At 40.7% G+C, this 23,615-nt stretch overlaps 1 protein-coding gene across 3 annotated transcripts in view; it reads right to left on the reverse strand.

The window, feature by feature from the left end:
• Positions 1-327: 327 nt before the first annotated feature.
• Positions 328-23,615, reverse strand: part of cdh19 (cadherin 19, type 2) — a 70,602-nt gene continuing 47,314 nt past the window's right edge. For 2 of the 3 annotated variants that reach the window (XM_079602447.1, XM_079602446.1), the window contains 7 exons: positions 20,185-20,372; positions 19,643-19,896; positions 18,762-18,898; positions 9,212-9,333; positions 7,105-7,222; positions 5,171-5,422; positions 328-3,053 (listed from right to left, as the gene is read on the reverse strand). In XM_079602447.1, coding sequence (XP_079458573.1) covers positions 2,557-3,053; positions 5,171-5,422; positions 7,105-7,222; positions 9,212-9,333; positions 18,762-18,898; positions 19,643-19,896; positions 20,185-20,372 — 1,568 coding nt within the window. In that variant the 3' untranslated portion in view covers positions 328-2,556. The remainder of the gene's footprint in view (positions 3,054-5,170; positions 5,423-7,104; positions 7,223-9,211; positions 9,334-18,761; positions 18,899-19,642; positions 19,897-20,184; positions 20,373-23,615) is intronic. The other variant, XM_079602448.1, reaches the window with a different exon arrangement.

Below are 23,615 nucleotides of genomic sequence, written 5' to 3' on the forward strand. Positions count from 1 at the left end.
ATAAAAAAAATGCCTATGAAAGTTGTGTCCTCACTTTGCGTCAATGTTTTATGTTTAAGGCACCTACAACTAAAAAAAACTTTAGGAAAAACAAAACAAAATTGCTCTACAACACATGGTGAAGGTGGAAATCTTATAACTATTGTAATATAGTTAAATTATGTATTTATTTATTTTAGCATATGGGGAATTATTCTACTGTTGTTTCATGATTTTATTTACATCTATATTTGGCCCGATTTACATTCATAGCATCTTTACATCTATTGTCACCATGAAATCAAAATTAATATATATATATATATATATATATATATATATATATATATATATATATATATTTACAACCTGTCACTCACACAAGATCACAGCAATAGCAAACCCTGATGTAATGGACTTCATAGAGAGTAGCATTTCCCACTCATGCAGGTCGACACAAATAAAATGTGTGTAGTTGATGCAGTTTAAACACAGGCTGCAGATCCTTTGCATTCACATTAGGAAGATTTCTGTTGCTGCACATAATAACCCTTACCATTACACAACCTAACATACGCTTCTTGTGTTCTGTGAGCTAGTGGAGACCCAGAAGGAGAAGTACTGTACAGCTCAAAGGAGAAAACAAACCACTGGAAGGATTATTGTTTTAAATTAAACATTAGTATAAAAATGAGTTAGTCTTAATTTGTTGTCTTGTCAATCGGTTGTTGTACCCTCAGTTGGACCTTTGTCAGTTTTTAACACAGAGGAAGGTTTCTATCAATTTTGAAAGAAATATTTTATATTTTTTTTCCATTTATTGTGTCAAAACATCAACTGGACTACATGATATTATGTGCCTGATTTACCTAAAAGAACATTGGTTATATATGTTTAATATAAAAAAGGAGGGTAGAGATTTAAGGAATTTAGGAACTGGATTGTCATAATAACCCCAACCCAATTTTTTTTTTTTTTAGAAAATGTATTTTTTCACTTCGCTTCTATACTGAATATTCAATTCAATTCAATTCAAGTTTATTTGTATAGCGCTTTTCACAATACATATTGTTTCAAAGCAGCTTTACAGAAAATGCATTTCAAAAATATACATACAAAAATACAGTTAGTTAATCATAAAATTTAGGGCATAACATATCGCCGGCGTTGGGTCGTCTCTTCACAGGCGTCGAGTCGTCTCATCATGAATACCAGTATTACATAATTGAAGACTTTACACTGTTGTTGGATAAAGCAAATTAAAATAGCATACTTTTTAATGTGTTTTTAAGTTATGTAATTAGGTTATGAAGTGAATAAATCTAATTTTTTAGAAGAAAAAACATTTTCAGAAAAATATAGTCTCTCACATGGATAATTAGCTGAGACATTTGTCTACAAATATATCAGTTTATAATTAATGTACTACTAAAACATGTTTTGTCCCTGATTATTATTATTATTATATTATAATTATTTTAATAACACTGATGTAGAAGCACCAAACCCTGGTTACAATCCTAAACTTGACTTGACATAAACTTTAAACTTATCCCTCAAATTGTATTGGTTGATTGGAACGTGTTTCCCGGAACATGTGGCACTTGGTGAAATCAGGTTCTGTGTGTAGGACCGTACACTTTTTATTTTAGATTTTTTTAGTGGCTGGTCCAACTCGCAACCACTCAGGGGCGTTTCCCGTACAGAGACGTAACTCGCTGCTGAACTACCATAGTACGATACATCGTTGAAGAAATCAACTTGCCAGTCACGACTGTTTCCCGAAACCATATTGTTGCAATGTGATCGTTCAACCACGTTGGTTTATGACGTCACGCACGTGGTAGAGTAATAACTTCTTTTAATGAAATTGTTTGAGTTCGAATTAATGCTAGATGTTTTGCTATAAATTACAGATATGGCATCTGAGGACTATTTCTCAGTTATTCAGTTATTTTGCTCGATCTTACATAGTAGAGCACGTTCACACATGCGCACTCTTCAAAAACAGTGCTTTAAATCTCTTGACAAACTAAAAGATGTAAATGACATTAGTATGTAATCTAAATAAAAGATTGTACTGAATGTCAGCTTGCTTATTTTGCTCAGGATAAGGATTTATTGAGTCCACGTGTCATGCAAACTAGAAACTCTGCTTCTAACCACAGGTCGAGAGCTGTCGCTCACACACACAACTCTGCGATGCTGTTTGCGAATGTTCATTGGAACGATGGTTTCGGGAAACACCGACTCGTTGAACTGCTGATAATGATGAAATTGCGACCATAGCTGGCTAGCGATGGTTTTGGGAAACGCACCCCCGAGCAGGATTCAACCGGCATGGGAGGTGGGCGCATTAACAAGGGTGCTAAAAAACTGCAACGCTTCACCATCAGTTGCAATATACATTCTCTGATGCCCAAAGAGTCTCAGAAGTAGTAGTATTAGTAGAAGAAGAACACGCTTCAAGATCCTTCTTTGTTTTGACCCTTAAAAGTTCAGTTCAGTTCAGTCACTCCAAGATTTGTAGGTATGATCATAAAAGCCACAGTGAGAATATTGTTTTATCGTCAGGTGTCAGAATAAGGTGTCATCATCTGTTGCTCCCAGCCACGGTGAGAGCCTCAAGAGCTGTGGCCCCGAATCACGAGTTTGACTCACGCAAGGGTCAGATGTTTCAGACTCCAGTGACCCTAGCGAGCTCAGTGACCCCGAGACCGACCCCGTCCCCTCAAACGCATATGTGTGCAGACAGTCAAAGGGTGGGACGCAGGGGTCTTCGTCTGCCTCAGCCAGACGATCCATAATAAACTGTTGAAAGACCCCGTCTTCTGGTCCTATGAGGTGAGAGTGGCGTAGAGACATGCGGATACTGGTGGTGACTTGTTCTCGACAGAGCTTGTGCTCGCGCCGGTGCGGATGACGAAGAGAAACGGTTTGGCTGGGCTGTGTCTCTGGGACTGTAAAACTCAAGATTTTCTCAGAGAACTCTTCTGTTTCCAACTCTTGTGTTGCCATTTTCTCCAGCCGTAATGTCTTGTATTTTCGCACAGTTAGAATTAACATGGATAGCACTGCAGGGCAAGCCAGAAAGAGAAGTGTTTAACATTACAATACAATATTTATTTATAAAGCACATTTTTAAAAAAACAAAGCTGACCAAAGTGCTGTACAGAACAGAATCAAACTAAGAAAAGGAAAAAAATTGCTACACTTTTAAAATGAACACTTTTTAAACTGGACATAATTAAGAAAATCTTACCGGGGTTAGGTCCAGGACTTCATTAAAACATTAAAAACTGTATTAAAGGCACAATATGTAAAATATTTGGATTACAATTAGGAATATCCCAAGCCGATCTCAAGGATCAAGATCATAAACATAATTCTAACAAAGTTCAAGTTCAGGGAAGAAGGAGACGGACGTTAATCGCAACTTTAATCATAAAATAAACATAAACAACAACAAACAAATTAGCGGCAACGGCCCACTGCGCCACATAGGCATATAATAAAAACAGCAATGTAAAATATCCCACTCTCGGCCTGCTTCATACCACAGTAACATTAATAAAAATCAAGCGTAACGTTAGTTCTGGCGGGTCACGTTAGTCAAGCTCGCATCAGTGACTCTCAGCTGATCCTCATCTACAGGAATACGCCACTATCACCGTATATAATCTCCTTCAGTATTATCAGCAGATGTGGTGTTCCTCAGGAGCGCATTACCCTCCTCCCTCCCCAGCTCCACCTGTCTCCAGTCCGGATCTGCCATTCCCTTTAATCAGAATACATTCTCGAAGTATGTTGTTCTTTAAAATCTTAAATTAATTATATTTGCATACATTCATGTTGGTTCTGTTGTGTTTACCCCAGGGGGGGTTATTGCTGCTCTTATCACCGCTAGGCTGCATGGATGCCCAGGGAGTTCTCGCCCAGAACGGAACCATACCGCCAATCCAAATTGTATGCTAATTGTCAATCAAATTTGACGATAGTGGTCCTGACAGAACTTTAATACTATCGCATGAGCCCCGTCTGATTGCTTTTAATTCCGCGCTCATTCAAAGTCATCCAGCTACGCGCTTTTAATTGTTTTGAAGAAACAACCTCTAGTGGCGAAACTTAAATACTGTGCCTTTAATTTAATTGAAAAAAATATCCCTAAAAGTATTTATAATAGGAATGCCAGCTAAAATAATTGTTCAGTTTCTTTTTAGGATAATGAGGCATGCACCCTATTTCTTTATCACAAATGCCATCTAAGGGTTAGTAGTACCCTCTCCTGACTCAGATAACTCTATGAGCACCTCAAGGTAATCCGCCAAAAACTGCTGCTCAGTGGCCCTAGAAGTGAAACAGCTGTTAGTGTTGCTCTTAGGACCTGGTGGGCCTTGTTGTGGTTTCAATCTTTTTGTGAAATCACTTCTTTATTTAACAAAACAAAGCTGAGCAACCTCCCACAGGGAGACCCTGCAGGAGATCTCCCGAACATCGGTTAGCTTTTCACATATATACATACATCACCTCCAAAAATGGTCATACATCCTATAAATATTTTGGGCTGGGGTCTTGCACCATGGGACACACTTAAATAGAATTATCTGCTGCATCAGCATTCTGACCTTTCTTGAAGCCCCCAAAAGTCAAACCAAAGACACACAGAGAGGAAATAATGGTGTACAAATATATAGCTGAATTACTTATTTTCTAAATAATAAAATCTTCAACAGCCTCAAACATTTGGTGTTACTATTTATCTAGATTAGGTATGGTGAAGATCACAAGTCTTCTCATTATGTTACACCCAATATTGCACATCTGCAAATGATATATGCAGTCTCATTTGCATACAGTCTGTAATTAGCATTATGACACTTGATCAAGCATCAATGTTATTATATTAGTGTGAGGTCACACTGGTATATCAGTATATTGATTATGAGAGCTTATATTAGATTGTTCACTGCTGTCATACTTGCCTGCTTGAAGCTTGAAGAATATTCCCTCATTAACACAAAAGCTCTGCTAGAAAAGAGAGTCTTGTGATTCAGAACTAACCCAACCTCAAATGTATCCCACAATTAAAGAGAAATGGAGAGATCTTTCCTGGGCTGTGTTGCACTTTTAGAAGATTCCCTTAGAATCAGATGTTCATAATTGCATATTGCCACTTCTCATTTAGCCTCACCTGCAAGTGTGATGAGGCCAACCGACAGGCCCAGCAGAATCTGCATGTGGAGATCCAGAGCGAGCGCCTGGGCTTCAACACCAGCGGATGGGCAGTGGCCGGTCGGCTGGCACACACACACCCTGATGGTGAGAGTGGTGGTGCTGGACAGACTGGGGGAACCGCTGTCTCGGATCACCACTGGAAGATAGTAGTGTGTGCGATCATGTTGGGTGAAGGTGCTCCGCCGTGCCAGAATGCTGGCGGTGTTATCTGCAACAGTGTCAGATTACCATACAGTTATATACACAGTGCATTATACAAAAGAGTATCCAGAAGACTTGATCATGTGATCTGTGTATCTGTGGCATGCAGTGCTGTTCTGAAATGTGAAAGCAAAGTTTCAGAAAGAAGTTTCGGAATTTTCCAATGAAAATGAATGTTCCAGTTGCACTTAATGTTGACAAATTTTCCAGGTTAAATAAACATTACAAGTTTTTTTTAAAAGCAACCAATTAAATTCTAATTCGTATTTTTAAATGATCAATTTAATAAATGTTGTTTTCATTAAAACTAAATATCTTTTAGTTTTTTTAAGAATTATTACATTTAATATTTAAAAATAAAAAGTGATTTTGAAGTTACTACATTGTTTTTCAATTTAAATAAGTTAAATGGTTATGGGTAATAGAATCCAAACCCCAAACTGTAGCAATATATTTCTAAATTCTCATCTAGATTCTGCCAGACTGATTAAACAGAAAGTGCCGTTTGTTTTCTTGTGCTTGACAAACATATTTTCTGCTGAGTTTCTGCATGAAACTTCTTGAAGCTTCTTGAAGTGTTTAGCACTGTACTGATCGCATATGCTGTGGGAATACTCGAACCCTAGTTGATATCTACACCTACATTTTTTCAGCCACGTGTTCTCTTTTGTCTTAGTTTCCCACCAATCATTAGTTTCTATGGACACTGATTAATCGTCCCAGCTGCTTATCATTTAGTTCATTGTTTCTGTCTATAAGGGTTTATTCACACCAGGAAAGTCCGATAGTTCACTTGCTTTGGTCCGGACCGAATCATTTATTTATTTATTTTTTTGTACGGTTGGCTTTCACACTGCTCTTTTTGCAAGTGAACCAAAATGTGTAACCAAACCACACGTGTGCTAAGGTCGTCCATTCATTGGACAAGGATTCTCAAGTAGGGAAATCAGGAAGTGCAAAAAAAAAAAGGCTCTGGGATATAAATAAATAAAAATAAATAAATAAATAAATTTGGAGATATTTCGTACTGTAATATTTGTTCTTTTACTGTTTTTGTGTTATTCTCTACAAACGCAATATGAAGAAACTAATGAGTATCATATGACACAATGTCATCTATACGATGTTATAATTCGGATTTTGAGAAGACGACGATGTGCTGCACGGTTCCGGCGGAGAGAACATGCTCTCATGTGCGCCTACCATGGGATGTTGACAGTGGGTATAAAGTATAAAGTTTAGATTCATAGAGAGGGGCTATGTTCACACATTCAAATAATGAGATTCTTATTGTATATACTGCTAACAAGTGCTGTCAACGTTAACGCTTGCGATTAAGTTTGACCAGTTTAACGTAAATAACGAACCGTACCAGAGGTCGTTTGGAACCGTACCGAGACCACCTCTTCAGCTGGGTCTCGGTTCGATTGTTCGGTCCGCACCAGAGTTCGATTGCTGTATTCACACCTGCCCAAAAGGTCCGTATCAAGGGGGGAAACGAACTAGAGTTCGATTCAGTCGAACCAAACAAGGCAGGTGTGAATACACCCTAAGTCTTATTTTGAAATCCGCTTCATCTTCCTTGGAAAAGTGTTATACCAATATAGGCAGCAAAAGGCACTGTTTGTGCGCAGGTGTAAAATGTGTGGAACCGGCCATTCTAAACGTAGAAAGCTCACGTTGACGTACCTTGGTTGTCTCTGATGGTGAAGTTGGGATTGATGTGTTTGTCTGGGATCATGGAGAAATAGAAATGATGGCCATCTACAGGATCATCTGCATCAGTGGCACTGATCAACTCAATGAGCTTCAAGTGAGACAAACAGAGAACATGTACATGAATAACCGACAGTTCAAACTCAGCCAGGTAGAACCTTACCAATAGGACATATATTTTGACTATTGTGTGTGTGTGTGTGTGTGTGTGTATATATATATATATATGGGGATTGTTGAAATTTAGCTTTTATTGAAAAAAAAAAAGCATCCAGTTAGATACAGAATATGGACTTATTAGTGTAAATATATTTGTTTTGTATGTTTTGAATTCATCGGGCCACTGTTAGCTGTTAATCTTTCTGTGATTTCTTGGTGACACTTTACTTGAAGTGGTGTGTATAAGACTGACACGACACCTTCATAATCATGACATACACATCACACACGTCATGAATATGAAAGAGGTTTTATGCATGTTTATGACTGCCATTAGGTGTCTTTCACTCTATTATGACATTTTTAATGCAAATATGACATTGTTTGAGATGTCTTTGTTATGACAACTTGACATTACCAAGACAACATAAATTGTCATAAATATGTCATAAACATGGCATAGCAGATAAATATGTCATAAACATGGCATAGCAGATAAATATGTCATAAACATGGCATAGCAGATTAATTATCAAACTTAAGAAACTACGTAGCTTTATGGGTTAGCATTACATTAAACTGTCATGTGGTTTTGACATTGGCTGTCATGAGGCCATTATAACTGTCATGAATATTTGTCAGATTTTTCAATTTATAGTTTCTTAACTACTGAAGCTGCGATTACCACACACACACACACACACACACACACACACACACACACACACACACACACACACACACACTAAAATGATAGAAACCGTTCTGCCTTTAATGTTAAATCGGAGTCAGAAAGATGGAGAGATTCCAGAAGAAGTGACGACATGTAGAAGAACAGGACGTCTCTGAATATTAGTTGATGAGTTTATGTAGATTATGTGGAGTTAATATCTTCAATTAGCATATTCTGTCATGCTAATCTATAAACCGCTCGTATAGGAACTGTTGTGAGATGCTAAAGTTTGAGTGGACTCTCAGATGTGCTCGACTACAGCAACTCTTCTCTCCTCAACATGTTGTGTTCAGGGGGCGGGGCTTATGTGTTCAGGGGGCGGGGCTTATGTACAGTTTAGGGTTGTGATGTCACTAACGGGAGGAATGTGGTGTAGTTCCGGCCGTTTGTTGTGTCCTTTTCTTTAAAAGCAAATATCTCCCTTTGCTGTGAACTTTGAGTGTTGTAACTGTGCAGATGTTGTTTATGATCACACAGCAACATTACACACTAACTACTTTTGGAACAGTGAAATCATACTTTACCACCCCTTTAAAAATGTAATTATTGAGCGAATGACACTTAATGGCAGTTGTCATAAACATGCATAAAACCTCCTTCATATCCATGACATGTGTTATTGTAAATGTAAATGAAAGCTTTAGCGTAAGTTCTGCCAGGAAGACTCAATCAGCGTGCCACGTAATACTTCACTTCTAACCAATCATGTGCTAACACTCACAGTATAAAAGATTGGTACTTACATTCGTCTGAGTTCGCAGATGCTGACGCTGCCAATTACCTCCATCCTCCCCAACCACCACCAGGATGGTACCTTCCCCTCTATCCTCCCCAACACCACCAGGATGGTCCCTTCCCCTTCATCCTCCCCACCACCACCACCAGGATGGTCCCTTCCTTAACCTCCAGGGGGGTCGGCTGCACCCCTGCCTTCGTCTTCAGGCAGGATATGCAGATTCCGCTACCCTCGCATTGCTCTCTAAGGACGGGGCCTACGCCAAAGAACTTTATAAATTCATGCTTGCTGGGCTGTTAATAAATATACGCTGTTATATCAATTTATCTCCCGAGTCTTTCTGGTAGAACTAAAAGGGGTGAGCAAGTAATTCTCATAGGAGACAGAAAAAGCTCTATAATGTCAGGACCGATTATGAAAAAAGATTTAAACTGGGCATTTGTGTGTGTTACCTCTCCTGCCTGTGTGTCCTCGCATACATAGGGCTGATAGTCTTGAGACAGGGTTGGCACATTGTCATTGACATCCAGGACTGAGATGAGTAAAGACACAGAGGAGGACAGCTGGTCATCTCCTGAAAGATACAGCAACACATACAGGGCCGGATTAAGAGTTCAGAGGTGGCCCCTGGGCACAATGACTTGTAGGATGTTTACTATTAGGGCTACTGTCTCTTTAAGATCTGCCCGCGACGAGTCTAATATACACGCATTTGACAAGCAGATTTTTTTCTTATTTTTTTCTACTGTTCTTTCACTTTAGACATAACCAACTTTGTTTATGTAAACCTTGTGTGTATTTGACAGTATTAGAGCAATAAGACTCGAAAGATAACTTAGTTCAGTAACGGGCGCTGTTAGACAAGCTTTTAGTGCATGTGCGCGTCGGCGGGTGTAACGTTATTGCGCTCAGAAAAGCGCCCGTTAGAACAGCGCATCAGCAGCGAATGACATGTTTAACCGGCAAGGCTTTAAAGCACATGCAAATAATTCATTTTTATGAACTACAGTGTCCAGTTCCTCTGCATTTCATGTGAATATACGTCGCGCTGTACAGTATTGAGACGGAGGCGCCAGAACTGCAAACTGATAGAATGCACGATCCTACGATATTTCTTCAAAAGCAGATCGTGGAGACATTTTAATCATAATATTTGACATAATATTTGACGGTGCCCAGGGCCCCTTAGATGTCCTGGGCCCCTGGGCAGTTGCCCTAATGGTTAATCCGGCCCTGAACACATACAGTACATGTTACGGTCTGTTGCCCATCAATGAATCAATCTTGTTCATTTTCAAAAGTGTTTTTAAGTAACTATAAAAGGTATATGATGGGAAAAAAAGACACTATAGTCTGAAATGTGTGATATAACCTCGCTCCTTCCTTGAATCGTATGAGGCAATTTATCATGGAGAGAATGGGCTCTTGCTATAGATCACTGGATCCCCACCAGGGGTCGCTAAATATTTTTGAGGGGTTGCCAAACTCACTCTCAGTTTGAGGTTTGCAAGAGTAAGAAATGCTTTCTTTTATTACTAATTGAAAAAGCACAATAAATAACAATTTAATTATAGTGTATATAAAAAAAAAGAGAAGTAATTTCTTAGTGTCATGTCAAAAAAGGTATATGTGCAGTACATTAAAGACACTGAAATTGGGCATTCTTTTGTCTACAACAACATGCAGAGAAGATATTTTCCACGCAGTTGACACCTACTTCTCGAAGAAAAAAATACCCTATAATAATTTAGTCACATGCTGCACATATGAAGCTGCTTCAATCATGGGGGAAAAAAATAAGTGTTTGAAAGAAAAGACTCCCCAATGTCTCGTGATTCACTGTATAATACATTATCAAGCCTGGCCAGCAAACACCTCTTTGATGAGCTGAATAAAATCCATTCGCCAACATTAACGTCTACACTACGAAAGCAATCTGGTCGAATGTGTTTTCTACTACCTCTGGAAGTGTTCGGCGTCATCCACTTGTGATGATAGATTGAGATGTTATTCTCAGCCGGGGGGAAACTTGCCTCCATACATACACAGAACTCTCTTGGACAATCAAGAAAAGTTCTGTGCAGGGGATTATGTGGAAAAAAACATATTTTGCCAGCAGCCATATCACCCTGTAGCCCAACACTGTTTGCCCACAGAAGCTGAGCACGGCTGATGCTGGTCAGTGTCTGGATGGGAGACTCCTGGAAAACTAGTTTGCTGCTGGAAGAGGTGTAAGTGAGGCCAGCAGGGGGCGCTCACCCTGTGGTCTGTGTGGGTCCTAACGCCCCAGTGTAGTGATGGGGACACTATACTGTCAAAGTTCATGCGTTCATGACCTCAAGGCTAGATTATTGTAATGCTCTACTGGGTGGTTGCCCTGCACGCTTAACAAACAAACTACAGCTAGTTCAAAACGCAGCAGCTCGAGTTCTTACCAGAACCAGGAAGTATGACCATATTAGCCCCGTTCTGTCAACACTGCATTGGCTGCCTATTAAACATCGTATAAACTTTAAAATATTGCTGATCACTTACAAAGCACTAAATGGTTTAGCTCCGCAGTACTTGAGCGAGCTCTTAACGCATTATAGTCCTTCACGTCTACTGCCATCTCAAAACTCCGGCCAGTTAATAATACCTAGAATATCAGAATCGACTGCTGGCGGTAGATCCTTTTCCTATTTAGCACCAAAACTCTGGAACAGTCTTCCTACCATTGTCCGGGAAGCAGACACACTCTGTCAGTTCAAAGCTAGATTAAAGACACATCTCTTTGGCCTAGCATTCACACAATGCATTATAGACGGGTGCACATAACTTTTTCAGTGAGATACTCAGGTGAGTACCAGGAGATGGTGTTTGGTACTCACCCCATATGTAGCGTGGCCACAGCTGTCAATCATGACGTCACATTCCCGTTTTTATAGCATAAAATAACTAACTAAAACCAAAAAAAAAAAAAAAAACGAACACTTAAATTTTCATCAGTGTGAAAAAAACGACCTAAAATGATAGAAAACACCTTTGGAAAAAATGTATTTAAAGTATTATTTGATTGTTTAGATATATTTATTTGTATAAATTAAATATAATTAATCCTTTTTAAAGATATTACAAAGCAGTGAATTTTCTCTCTTTATTTTGTTGTTTGATAAATATTAAGTGTACAGAAGGCATTAGGTTTATTACGCACTGTCACTTTAAGACCGAGTGTGCAGATCCAATTGCACGGATGCACTGTATGTTCTGTAAAGACATAACCGACTGTTTACATGAATACTCTCCAGAACGAACATTTAGACACAATGCTGTGTGTATTTGTCCATTCAGATGCGAAAGAGAGCTCAATTCAGTCCTTGCGCGCAGCGCGCTGTCTATGTACAGGGCTGCACGCTTCGGGTCGTGTGTGTGTGTGTGTGTTCGGACAGAAAAACATACAGCATAAAGCTATCTTTCGCGTCGTCACTCTTATTCAGATCTATCCATATGTCTGCTGTTCTCTTTCTCCCAGACGTTAAAATTTTTTAACGATTTGAGACATGCATCAAGCGCATGCCAACTCCTGTCCCGCCGGTACATCAGCACGTTACAGTTCAAATGTGCGGTTGTGCGCATTTACCACAAGCGCAAATCAGTTCTGACTGGATCACTTCCCCAATCGTCCCTCCATAATTTCCGTCTAGTTTTTATTCGTTGACGTGGTTGTCATTTAAAACAGGTTTTTATTCAGTTTTCGTCTGTGAACAAATTAAATGAACACTGCCTAGGTTGCATTTTGGCGACAGTTAATAATAATAATAATAATAATTGGTTTTATATAGCGCTTTACAGGGAAACTCAAAGACGCTTTACAAATAATCAAGGAACAAAAAAATAAAATAAAATAAAGATGGGAGAGTATAGTTTTTATGAGTTGTAGGCTAGTTGAAACAGATGGGTCTTGAGCAGTTTTTTGTAGGTGGTCAGTGAGTCAGAGTTTCTGATATGGATGGGAAGTGAGTTCCAGAGGGTGGGGGCAGCGATGGCGAATGCTCGATCCCCCAAAGTTCGGTGTGTTGATTTAGTGATAGGTTTGAGAAGGTTCAAGTCAGCAGAGCGGAGGCGTCGGGAGGGTCGATGGTGCTGTAGGAGGTCTGTGAGGTATGGTGGTGCCAAGTTATTGAGGGCTTTGAAGGTGATGAGCAGAACTTTGTAGTGGATGCGTTGTTGTACGGGGAGCCAGTGAAGTTGTTGAAGGACGGGGGTGATGTGGTGTCTTGAACGGGTGTGAGTGAGGAGGCGAGCAGCTGAATTTTGAACGTATTGGAGTTTTTGTAAAACAGAGGAAGGGAGACCATATACGAGGCTATTGCAGTAATCAAGTCTTGATGTGATGAATGCATGAATGAGGGTTTCAGCAGCAGATGAGGTGAGGGCGGGGCGTAGGCGGGCAATATTTCGTAATTGGAAAAAGGCAGTTTTGGTAATATGACGGATGTGAGGCTTGAAGGTGAGTGAGGGATCAAGAATAACACCAAGGTTTCGGATCTGAGGAGAAGTGGTAACTGTGTGGCCATCAACGGAGAGAGTGAAGTCTTGGGAGGCGGGTAGTAATGATTTGGGGCCAATGATGATGATTTCCGATTTATTGCCGTTGAGTTCAAGGAAGTTTGCATTCATCCAAGTTTTTATTGCAGAAAGGCAGTTTGTGATGGTTAAAACTGTAGAAGGAGTGATGGATCTGGTGCTGAGGTATAATTGAGTGTCATCAGCATAACCGTGAAATTTTAGTCCATGATTTTGAATAATGATTCCGAGGGGAAGCATGTAGAGGATAAACAGAAGGGGGCCCAGCACTGAGCCCTGAGGGACTCCCATGTTTGACCGGTGTGGTGTGAGATGTACAGTTGTTAATGGATATGAATTGAGATCTGTTAGTGAGGTAGGAGGTGAACCATGAGAGAGCTGAACCAGCGATGCCGAAGTGTTGTAGGCGTTGTAGAAGGATGGAGTGGTCAATGGTGTCAAAGGCAGCAGAGAGGTCAAGTAGGAGGAGAATGGAGAGGGAACCAGAGTCAGAGGCGAGCAGGAGGTCATTTATTACTTTGAGTAGTGCTGTTTCAGTAGAGTGATGGGTGCGGAATCCAGACTGGAAGGTTTCATAGAGCTGATTGGAAGAGAGGTGATGTTTTAGTTGAGTGGCGACTGAGCGTTCCAGGATTTTAGACAAGAATGGTAGGTTGGAAATGGGGCGGAAATTGTTAGGATTGTCAGTTACCCTTAAAGTACGCAAAGGCGCGTAGTAACACAAGTGGCTTTACGCATTCCTGATTTTTGTCGCGCATGCGTACCTGCGTACCAGTTATGTGCACCCCTGATTATTGACTTCTATAACTGTTAGGCTGCATAGATTAGGTCAGCCGGAACTGGGAACACTTCCCTTAAATCCTGATGTACTCGTTACATCATAAGAAGAATGGCATCTACACTAATTTTAGTGTCTTTGTTTATCCCGAGGTTTTCCCGCAGCCAGCCGGATCCAGGCCATATCCAGATCTGAGGAAGGACCTTCGCCTGGACCCGATGACAGCGCAGCGCTGAAGTGCCGACTAGCCTCTCCCTATGGAGGATCCCTGTACCACTCTACAGATAAAGCATTGTGGAACATTCGCGTATCTCCCCCGTAGTGATAAAATAAAATAAAATTCTGTATCAAATTTATAGGCAGGACAAGTAGTTTGTTAAGGCTTGGTTTGTAGAGAATTACAAACATGCGCACATATATTCAAACGCACATAACTATAGAATTAATTCTTGATGCGCACGTGAGCGCCATCAGTGTTTATCACAGGTTCAGTTTAAAGTCTGTGTAGAGAGAACGGTATCGTCTTAGCGGCCCCTAATTTTATAACAAATTATCCTTTCGACAGAAGTGAATCAATCAAAACTAACTTTAGCTGGAAAATAACATTATTCAAGAACCGCTATAAAGACAAAACAATCTGTTACCTTAAATTATACGTTTATCTCTGTAAAGCAGCTTTGAAACAATCTACATTGTTAAAAGCGCAGTATAAATGAAGATGACTTGACTTGACTCAAAGAGCACCGTCCTTCGGATGAGACGTTAAACCAAGGTCCTGACTCTCTGTGGTCATTAAAAATCCCATGGCACTTTTGGCAAAGAGTAGGGGTGTAACCCCGGTGTCCTGGCCAAATTCCACCCACTGTCTGGCCCTTACCAATCATGGCCTCCTAATAATCCCTGTCCACTGATTTGATTATATCACTTTCTCTTCTCTCCACTATAAGTCTCATCACAACCTTACAATCCATCTGCTCAAATCCACATTATTTGAATATCTCAACATTGATGTCTGTCGAAAAATTATGTACACAATACATGGTAGTATTTATGAAAAAGCAGAGGTCCAGCAAGTACATGCATTTCCTGGAAAACTGCTGGGCGGGAGCAGTCTCAGCCTACTAAAGCTCCTCGCAGCATAAAGTGCTGCAAAATAGAGCGTCGCCATTCGGGCTCATCCACAAAAGAGGGGACCTGGGTGGCAGTTGCTGTCTAGCCAGTTAGAGATATGCAAGATCTGAGAACTGTTTTATCTCTAAAATAGCTTGGAAGAAGAAGCCCTGAGGCTGCAGGCTTCTGAGGGTGGTCCCCTCCGGGGTAGGGGCGGTTTTGAGAAATCGTTTCTCCTCGGTGCCCTCTGGGGTGCGACACTGCCAGTTCGGTTCTCCTGCCGGTTCGCCGTTTCCTGACACCGAGGTGTCAGCGTCCTCAAACGATCCTCCGAGGAGGGTTGTAGAACGGTCAGTTCGGTTTCCCTGCCGGTTCGCTGCTTCAGGGCACTGAAGTGACTGTTCAACCAAATCCAGAGGCCAGTCTCGAAAGACTGGTGCCCTTAGCAGAATTTCTGGCAGCGTGGAAACTACTGCCACATATTTCTCAGTGGGTCCTGCACACTATAGAAAAGGGTTCAGAATTCAGTTTGGTTCTCGTCCTCCCAGATTCCGAGGGGTCCTCCCCACTGTGGTGGACCTCGAGCAGGCTCTGGTTATGGAGCAGGAAGTGCTGACACTTCTGCAAAAAGGAGCTATAGAAGGGGTTCCTCCTCCCAGCAGACAGTCAGGGTTTTACAGCCGCTACTTCATTGTTCCGAAAGAGGATGAGTGGTTGCGTCCTATTCTAGACCTGCGTCAATTAAACAGCAGGTTTCAGAATCTCATGTTCATAGTATGCTTACGCTAATATGATTGTGTCACAGATTCAGCCCGAGGACTGGTCTGTCACAATAGACTTGAAGGACACTTATCTATCCATCCTCATCACAGAAGGTTCCTGAGGTTTGCTTTCAGGGGCGAAGCATACCAGTATCGGGTTCTTCTATTCGGCCTAAGTTTATCACCCCACACCTTTACAATATGGGTGGATGCAGCTCTGGCTCCTCTGAGACTCCAGCGCATTTGCGTATTATACTATCGACGATTGGTTGATCCTAGCTCAATTTGAGCAGATGGCAGTTCGGCATCGAGATGTCGTTCTGTCTCTTTTAAAGATGTTGGGGTTGCGACTCAACGCCAAGAAGAGTGTGCTCCTCCCAGCTCAGAGGACCACTTTTCCAAGTGTTATAAATGATTCGCTGTAAATGGGGTAAAACTAGGCCAGTCACTCACTGTGGAACAGTTTCAGACTGTTGGGTCTTATGGCAGCTGCGTCCAACGTAATTACTTTTGGCCTTCTGTACATGATACCCCTGCAGTGTTGGCTCAGGACCAAGGGGTTTTCTCCGAGGGGAAATCCGTTTTCGCATGATCAAGGTCACGCGGCTATGCCTACGTGCCTCGGTCATGTGAAAGAACCTTGGTTCCTCGCCCAGGCCCAGTGTTGGGGGCTTCTTGTCGACGCATAATGTTATCGACGGATGCTTCCCTCACAAGTGAGGGGTGATCATGAGTGGTCACTCGGCGAAGGGTCTTTGGCAGGACCATCTCCTTTTGGCACATAATTGGCTAGAAGTGATGGCGGTATTCCGAGAATCTCAATACTTCCTGTCAGAACCGAGAGGTCACCATGTGCCTGTCCTTCTGGACAGCACACTGATGGTCTCGTATATCAGAGCAGATATCCTGTTGAGGCAGGGGCTGAGGGCCGGGGAATGGACACTTCACCCCGAGGTGGTGGAGCTTCTTTGGGAGAACTTCGGTGAAAACTTTGCCCTTGTGGTTATCCCTGACGCATCCAGCTCCGCTTGGACTGGATGCGATTGTATTATGTATGGTCGAGGCTACACCTGTACGCATTTCCCGATATCGTTGCTCCCGGGAGTTACCCTCATCTGGAGTCATGGATACTGTGGGCTCGGCCTCTGAGGGGGCCCAGCTCATAGATTCAGGTCTCTCGACTGAGGTCGCGGAGATCATACTCCAGTCTAGTGCTCCCTCCACGAGAAGACTGAATATACATTGAAATGTAAACTGTTCTCTGCCTGGTGCGGAGAACACCTTCTGAATCTTGCTATCTGCCCTATGGTACAGTACTTGCAATGAATGCAATGAATGTTTCTTTGCTGGGTTATCTCTGAGGAGAGATCCGTATGTCGTCTTCTCCGTGGTACTTGAGGCTGAGGCCTGCTCGTACTTGGATTTGCACCTGGTATGGTGGTAGTCTTTCTTCACCCCAGGCCGGGTTGTATTCCTAGGTCCCTACTCAATTTGCGGGTCATTTGTGCTGCAGGCCTTCTGTCCTCCACCTTAATCAGGAAAAGCTAAAGACAGATATTGAGCAAGCGAGTAGTTGAAGCTATCTCACTTGTTAATGTAGCGGCTGGACAGCCTTCACCTTTGGCTGTCCGGGCCCACTCTACTGGAGTATGGCTGCCTCTGAGCTTTAAATTCAGGAGTTTCTCTCCACGACATCTGTAATGCGGCAGGCTGGTCCTCACCGCATACATTTGTCCATTTTTATGACTTGGACCTAGACTCCACTCCAGGGTCTAGGGGGCTTGTTTCTTAGTGTCCGCACAGTCTTCATACAGTACAGGCATTTGTCATATGGCGTCGTGGGTATAGGGTTCCCACCGCGTCTCAACGCAGCTGGAGTTCCCTTGAAAGAGAACGTCTCAGGTTACGTATGTAACCCTGGTTCCCTGAGAGGGAACGAGACGCTGCGTTGCTTTGCCATACTCCCAGCATGCCTGTGATCATCTTGCTTCAGGCTTTTTCAAAGCTAGTGTGTTATGATCTCGGGAGTGCTTTATAGCTTCCTGGTCGATGACGTCACCCGCCTATGACGTCCCCCTTTTTCCATTGGACTGATTTTACACGTGCTTCACGACGCAATCACGCAAGGCGTTCCCACCGCAGCGTCTCGTTCCCTGTCAGGGAACCAGGGTTACATGCGTAACCTGAGATGTTTTTAGATTATGTATATATTAGTCATTTATTACTTTGTGCAAAATATAAAAATGGTCCATACTTTTCTTAAGAGCTAATCCCTGCAGCCCCAGTATGTTTGGTCAGTCCCAAGGCTTCTATGTGCCATACACCATTTTTGGTAAATATTGGTATTTTTCGATCATTGGCTTTTGTTTACACGTGCCTCAGACAATGGTCACGCTGATGCCTTTCCCCATTGCAACAATACCAGACGCATTGTTTTCAACATGATTGAGCAGCAAATCAGCATATTAGAATGATTTCTGGAAGATCATATGATACTGAAGACAGGAGTAATGGTGCCGGAAATTCAGCTTTGATCACAGGGATATTTTAAAATATATATTACAATAGAAAACAGTTTCTTTAAACTGTAATACTATTTCACAATATTACTGTTTTTACTGTATTTTTTATCAAATAAACTTTTTTTTTCTTTTTTTACCGACCCAAAAATGTTTTACGGTAGTGTATATATTTGTTAAAATGCAAAAATTAGAAGCATTTTCACTAGTGGTCTATGAAGTAAGTTTTGTGTTAGAGGTTGATGCATGTTAGTGACAATGTGCTCACTGATCTCTCTGGCGTTGACAGTCAGGTTGTACCAGGCTGCTGTTTCTCGATCCAAACGGTTGGCCACATACACTGTCCCATTACTAGGATCAATTCTGAATATCTGTTGTGTGTCACTGCTCTTTGAAATGCTGTATCTGTTCAAGGAAAACAATTGTTATTTGGGGCATTTTTTCTCATATACTTCTATTGTTTGTTACCACATGCAGATTTCAACCATTCACAAACAGCATGTAAATCAAAATATTATGGACTGTCTGGACAAGCACAAAGACTATATGGCAAATATAATGTATTCTATTCTGGAGATTTATTCTGTTTCTCCAGATTGCTCCAAATTTACAGGGGGTTCTCTCCTGGTCTAACAATATTAAACACAACGTGGTTGATGAATGTAAGCTAAGTAAGTAAGTTAATGTTTGGAAATGTACGGTATTGGAATTTAAAGCATCTGGTCTCCTAGGGAGACTGGCATGGGTTGTGATGGACCTAGATTAGATCATTGATCCACCCCCTGGTTGTAAGGCCGATATGGATAAGTACTGAATGCCTACTAAACACCATACATGTCTGCCTCAATTGGATTTGATGACTGCAGAGCGGAATATAATATTCTCAATAAAGTCTCCTGATCTTCGCTTCTGAGTTTCCTACAATAGCCCGTAATCTCACTAGCCTGACAGTTGAAAAGCGGCTATTGTGTCATGTCACTCGGTGTCTGTTCTTTCTTTTTATTTATTTTTTCGTTTGTGTTCATGTTTTTTTGATCCGGCCCTTGTAGCTCTGCCCTGGACGTCTTCCATTGATTGAGTTAGTCACCTGGCATTTAGGGGTTAATATGGGTCCAAATGGGACAGGAGAAAATAAAAAATTAAAATTACCTTACGGGGTTGTTGGTGGTGTCTGTGTCTCTAGCATAGATTGTACCGACTTGAGTGCCAATTTGGGCGCTTTCTAGAACTTTCCAGTTATAAGGTGTTTCAGAAAAGATGGGTGGTTCGTCCACATTTGTCACAGTAATTTTGAGTGTTGTCCTATCTTGAAACTCATATGCACTTAAAAAGCGTGTGTCTATGTTTTCATTGATGGCCTCTACAGCAATGACGAACCGCCTCTTGCTCTCAAAATCCAGTGGCTACAGAGAAGAGAGAACACATATAAAAGAAAGAAAACATAAAAGATCTCCCAGGGGGTTGTAAAGCTTTTTGTTTATCTAAAAGTACTGCCTCAATATGATTGGATGTTTTATAATATAATAAATTAAAATAGTATCAACACATTTTAAACATAAATTAAAATATTATTCAACAAAATTTTATATAAAAATAAAAGTGTCTTGAATGTTTGATGCTTGAATCTGAGAACATCATGTCCAACATTTGTAAACAATGATTAGATATAATGCATATACATATAATCTGACCTGATCCAGTATGACAATCCCCTCTTGAGTGTCAGGGTCCGTCTGGATTGTGAATGTGCTGCTCTCCTCGAGATCCTCTAAGCTGTAGTTCATCTTAGCGTTCAGACCAACATCACTGTCATCTGCCATTATTCTTCCCACTGTGGTGCCCACTGGGGCTGACTCTGATATAGCAAATGTGTACAAATCTGGACATAAAGAGGAAAATTGTAGAACACTTTCAATGTTCATGTGCTTTGCCAACAGAAACACAAAAACTACACAATGTAATAAATCACTGAATGCTGATAATGATATAAATTGTCACCACTCACACACCTGTGTTTTTTCTGCTACTGTGCAAATGTTCCATGGATATCTATCATTTAACCCTCTTAGGCCCCGTTTACACGATGGGAAAACGCAGATATTTCTCTGCGTTTTGGCCTGTCATTTACACGAAAACGCTGTTTTTATCCCAGAAAACGATTATTTCTAAAAACTCCGGCCAAAGTGGAGATTTCTGAAAACGCCAGTTATATGTTGTCGTGTCAACTGGGAGAAACAGGGTTTTAGGTTCTCTCTTGTCGATTCTGAGGATTCTGATTGGCTTGCATGGCTTTATCCTTCTCCCTACACTGCCGCCCATAGGTTTGGCATAGCTATGATGGCGCTCGACGGCGTATTTATGCGGGTTGTGTGCACGATGTTATTATTAAAGGGGTCATGACATGGTTTTTTTTATTTTATTATTATGTTCCCTTAGGTGCAATTATAGTATTACTATAGTTTTTTTTACAAAAAACTTTTAAAATGTAGTGATTTATGACCTTTTCCCACCCTGTTTCTCATCCTCTGGTTCAAACAGTCTGTTTTGGGGGTGTTTCCCCTTTAAGAGTTCAGTGTTAACGCCCACTGTTATGATTGGCTAACGTCAGTGCCTATGCATCAATTATTAACGCCCCCAGCCAGAACATTTGCGGATTCGGCGCAACTGTTTAATAGCAGGTGATTCACGCGAAGCGATGGCTCTTGCAATGATAAAACCTTATTATGTTTGAGCCAGAATCAGAGGAAAATTAACCATCACCACAACAACGAAGACTGGATCAGCCCGTGTACACATGGAAAGTGAAACTATTTTGAATTAATAAAAAAAAATTAACCCGAGACACTTGAAAACGGATTATTGTTGCATAATTATCCTATAGCTTCATTTGCTAACAGTTTAACATTATTTAACTAATTCCAATGAAATGATAGGGTGTACCACGGACAAAAATGCATGCACAGACAGGCCATCTTTGAAGATGCAGCATTGATAAAGGCAACATTTTTAATTTTCTATCACATGTAGGCCTACTAGAAAGGCGACATATTTTCAAGATTCTCTTATACAAATGTGTTTATATTAGCCATGGTAAAAAGTAAGTTTGCGTCGTCGTTATTGAGCCCAGAATGTCGGCACGGACTTATCTTTGAGCAACCGTTTTCTGGCAAAGCCAAGCATCATATTGGGATTTTTTCCTCAAAACAGTCATCCTTAAAATGTATAGAACACTGCCGTGACTGGGACGTCCGCAAAAAATAAAGTGCATCCATTTTTCCCTGACGACTGGATCTTTCAGCGTATTTAAAAAGTAGTTTAAAGTTTTAAATACATTACTTACAGTTTGCGTCGTCGTTGTTGAGCCCAGAATAGACGGCACGGACTTATCTTTGAGCAACAGTTTTCTGGCAAAGCTCAAAACAGTCATCCTTTAAATGTATAGAACAAACGCTTAAACTAACACTGCCGTGACTGAGACGTCCGCAAAAAATAAAGTGCATCCATTTTTCCCTGACGACTGGATCTTTCGCAGCGTATTCAAAGATGTAGTTTGTCCACAGCCAGGAACAGCACATCTGCGGCATCGTAATCTCCCTGTACACAGACCCACTCGCTCTCCGTCGACTGAACACTAGTGAGGCGCGCGGCGCGCGGGCGCGACAACGATACGAAGTGAGCGTAGTTGTCTTGCGCTTTAAGCGTAGCTGTCTTGTGCTGGAGGCGGTAATATGCAAACGCTGGTACGTCACTTCGTACCGTGACGTCACTTCTTACCATGGATCCAGAACGAGCTGTATTTAGAGCTTGATTAAATAAATGATTCGTTTATAATGGGGAGGACGTCTTAAGCTATGAAACTTGCAGGACGTTTTAATGACACAAAGACCTCTTATATACCAAAAGATCAAGGCAAATTTGGTTTCTCATGTCATGACCCCTTTAAAAACGGAGGGGGGGAAATATTTGTTTCTCTAAATACCCGGCTATGTGTAAATGTGGCCTTAGAAATAGTTCCTATCACCACATTATAAGCCTAACCCTAACCCTATTTTCACATAGCAGCAAAATAGACTTAAAATACTCCGTCATTTATGGTCATACAGACTTAAGAAATACGAAAAAATGAACTGTAAAATGTTTACTTTTGTATGGGTCCACTTACAATTGAAACAAACCATTGTGCTTTTGTAAAATAAAGAAAATAAACAGGGTGTGCTTTCTGCCTCTCCGTCTCTGTGAACTTTTTTTCTAGAGCACGTCTCTAAACTTAAAAAAACGATTCACCCAGCCATGAGCTATATAGCTTTATAATCATTTAAGTGTCTACTATTAAATTATCTAATTCAAAACGAAAACAAATATTATCTGTTTATGTAATATGTATAAAAAGAGAGAGATGTCAGTCGTTCTCATGGCAACTCATTATCTGCTAATGTAAACACGCCCACGGAGAGCGTGCGCTATTGAAACGCAAATGAGCTGAGGTTATCCATGCAAACCTGTCAACGCCCACATCCGGTCGATAAAACACATCAAGTTTAATCAGATTCATGTACTGTACGTCGTCTTGCGACGCTGTGAGGAATAATACTATCGTTATAATAATAATAATATTAAAAAAATATGGAAAATTTACCTCAGAAGTGCTGGTTTAGTTTGATTTCGAGAAGCAACGTATGCAGCTGAGGGTTGTGAATAGTAAGTTCTTTATTCTTAAGTGCTTTGTTCTAATCGCGATTAGGCATGTGCCGGTGTCAAATTTTCATGCTGCGATTAATTGATTGAGCTTTTATCACGGTGTACGGTATTATCACTATTTTAATTGCACAAGAGAAACAGGTTAAAAAGATAAACAAACTTCAGTTGTACACTCAGTAACTTATTAAATAACAAAATGTACCTCAAACATTTAAATACAAATAAATATAAATAAAACAATACACAATACAAATGTATAAAGTCAAACAGAAAGTGCAAACTGCAAAATATATATATTTTTTTTTTGTTAATTTAAGAGCAAAAGAACAACTGTAAAGAATCAACAATGAATGATTCTATTACAACTTTAATAACTTTTTAAATAACAAAAAATACCTCAAATCAATACAATTAAATATAAATA

Source organism: Phoxinus phoxinus, assembly GCF_949152265.1.
Source record: "Phoxinus phoxinus genome assembly, chromosome: 24".
Classification (NCBI taxonomy): domain Eukaryota; kingdom Metazoa; phylum Chordata; class Actinopteri; order Cypriniformes; family Leuciscidae; genus Phoxinus; species Phoxinus phoxinus.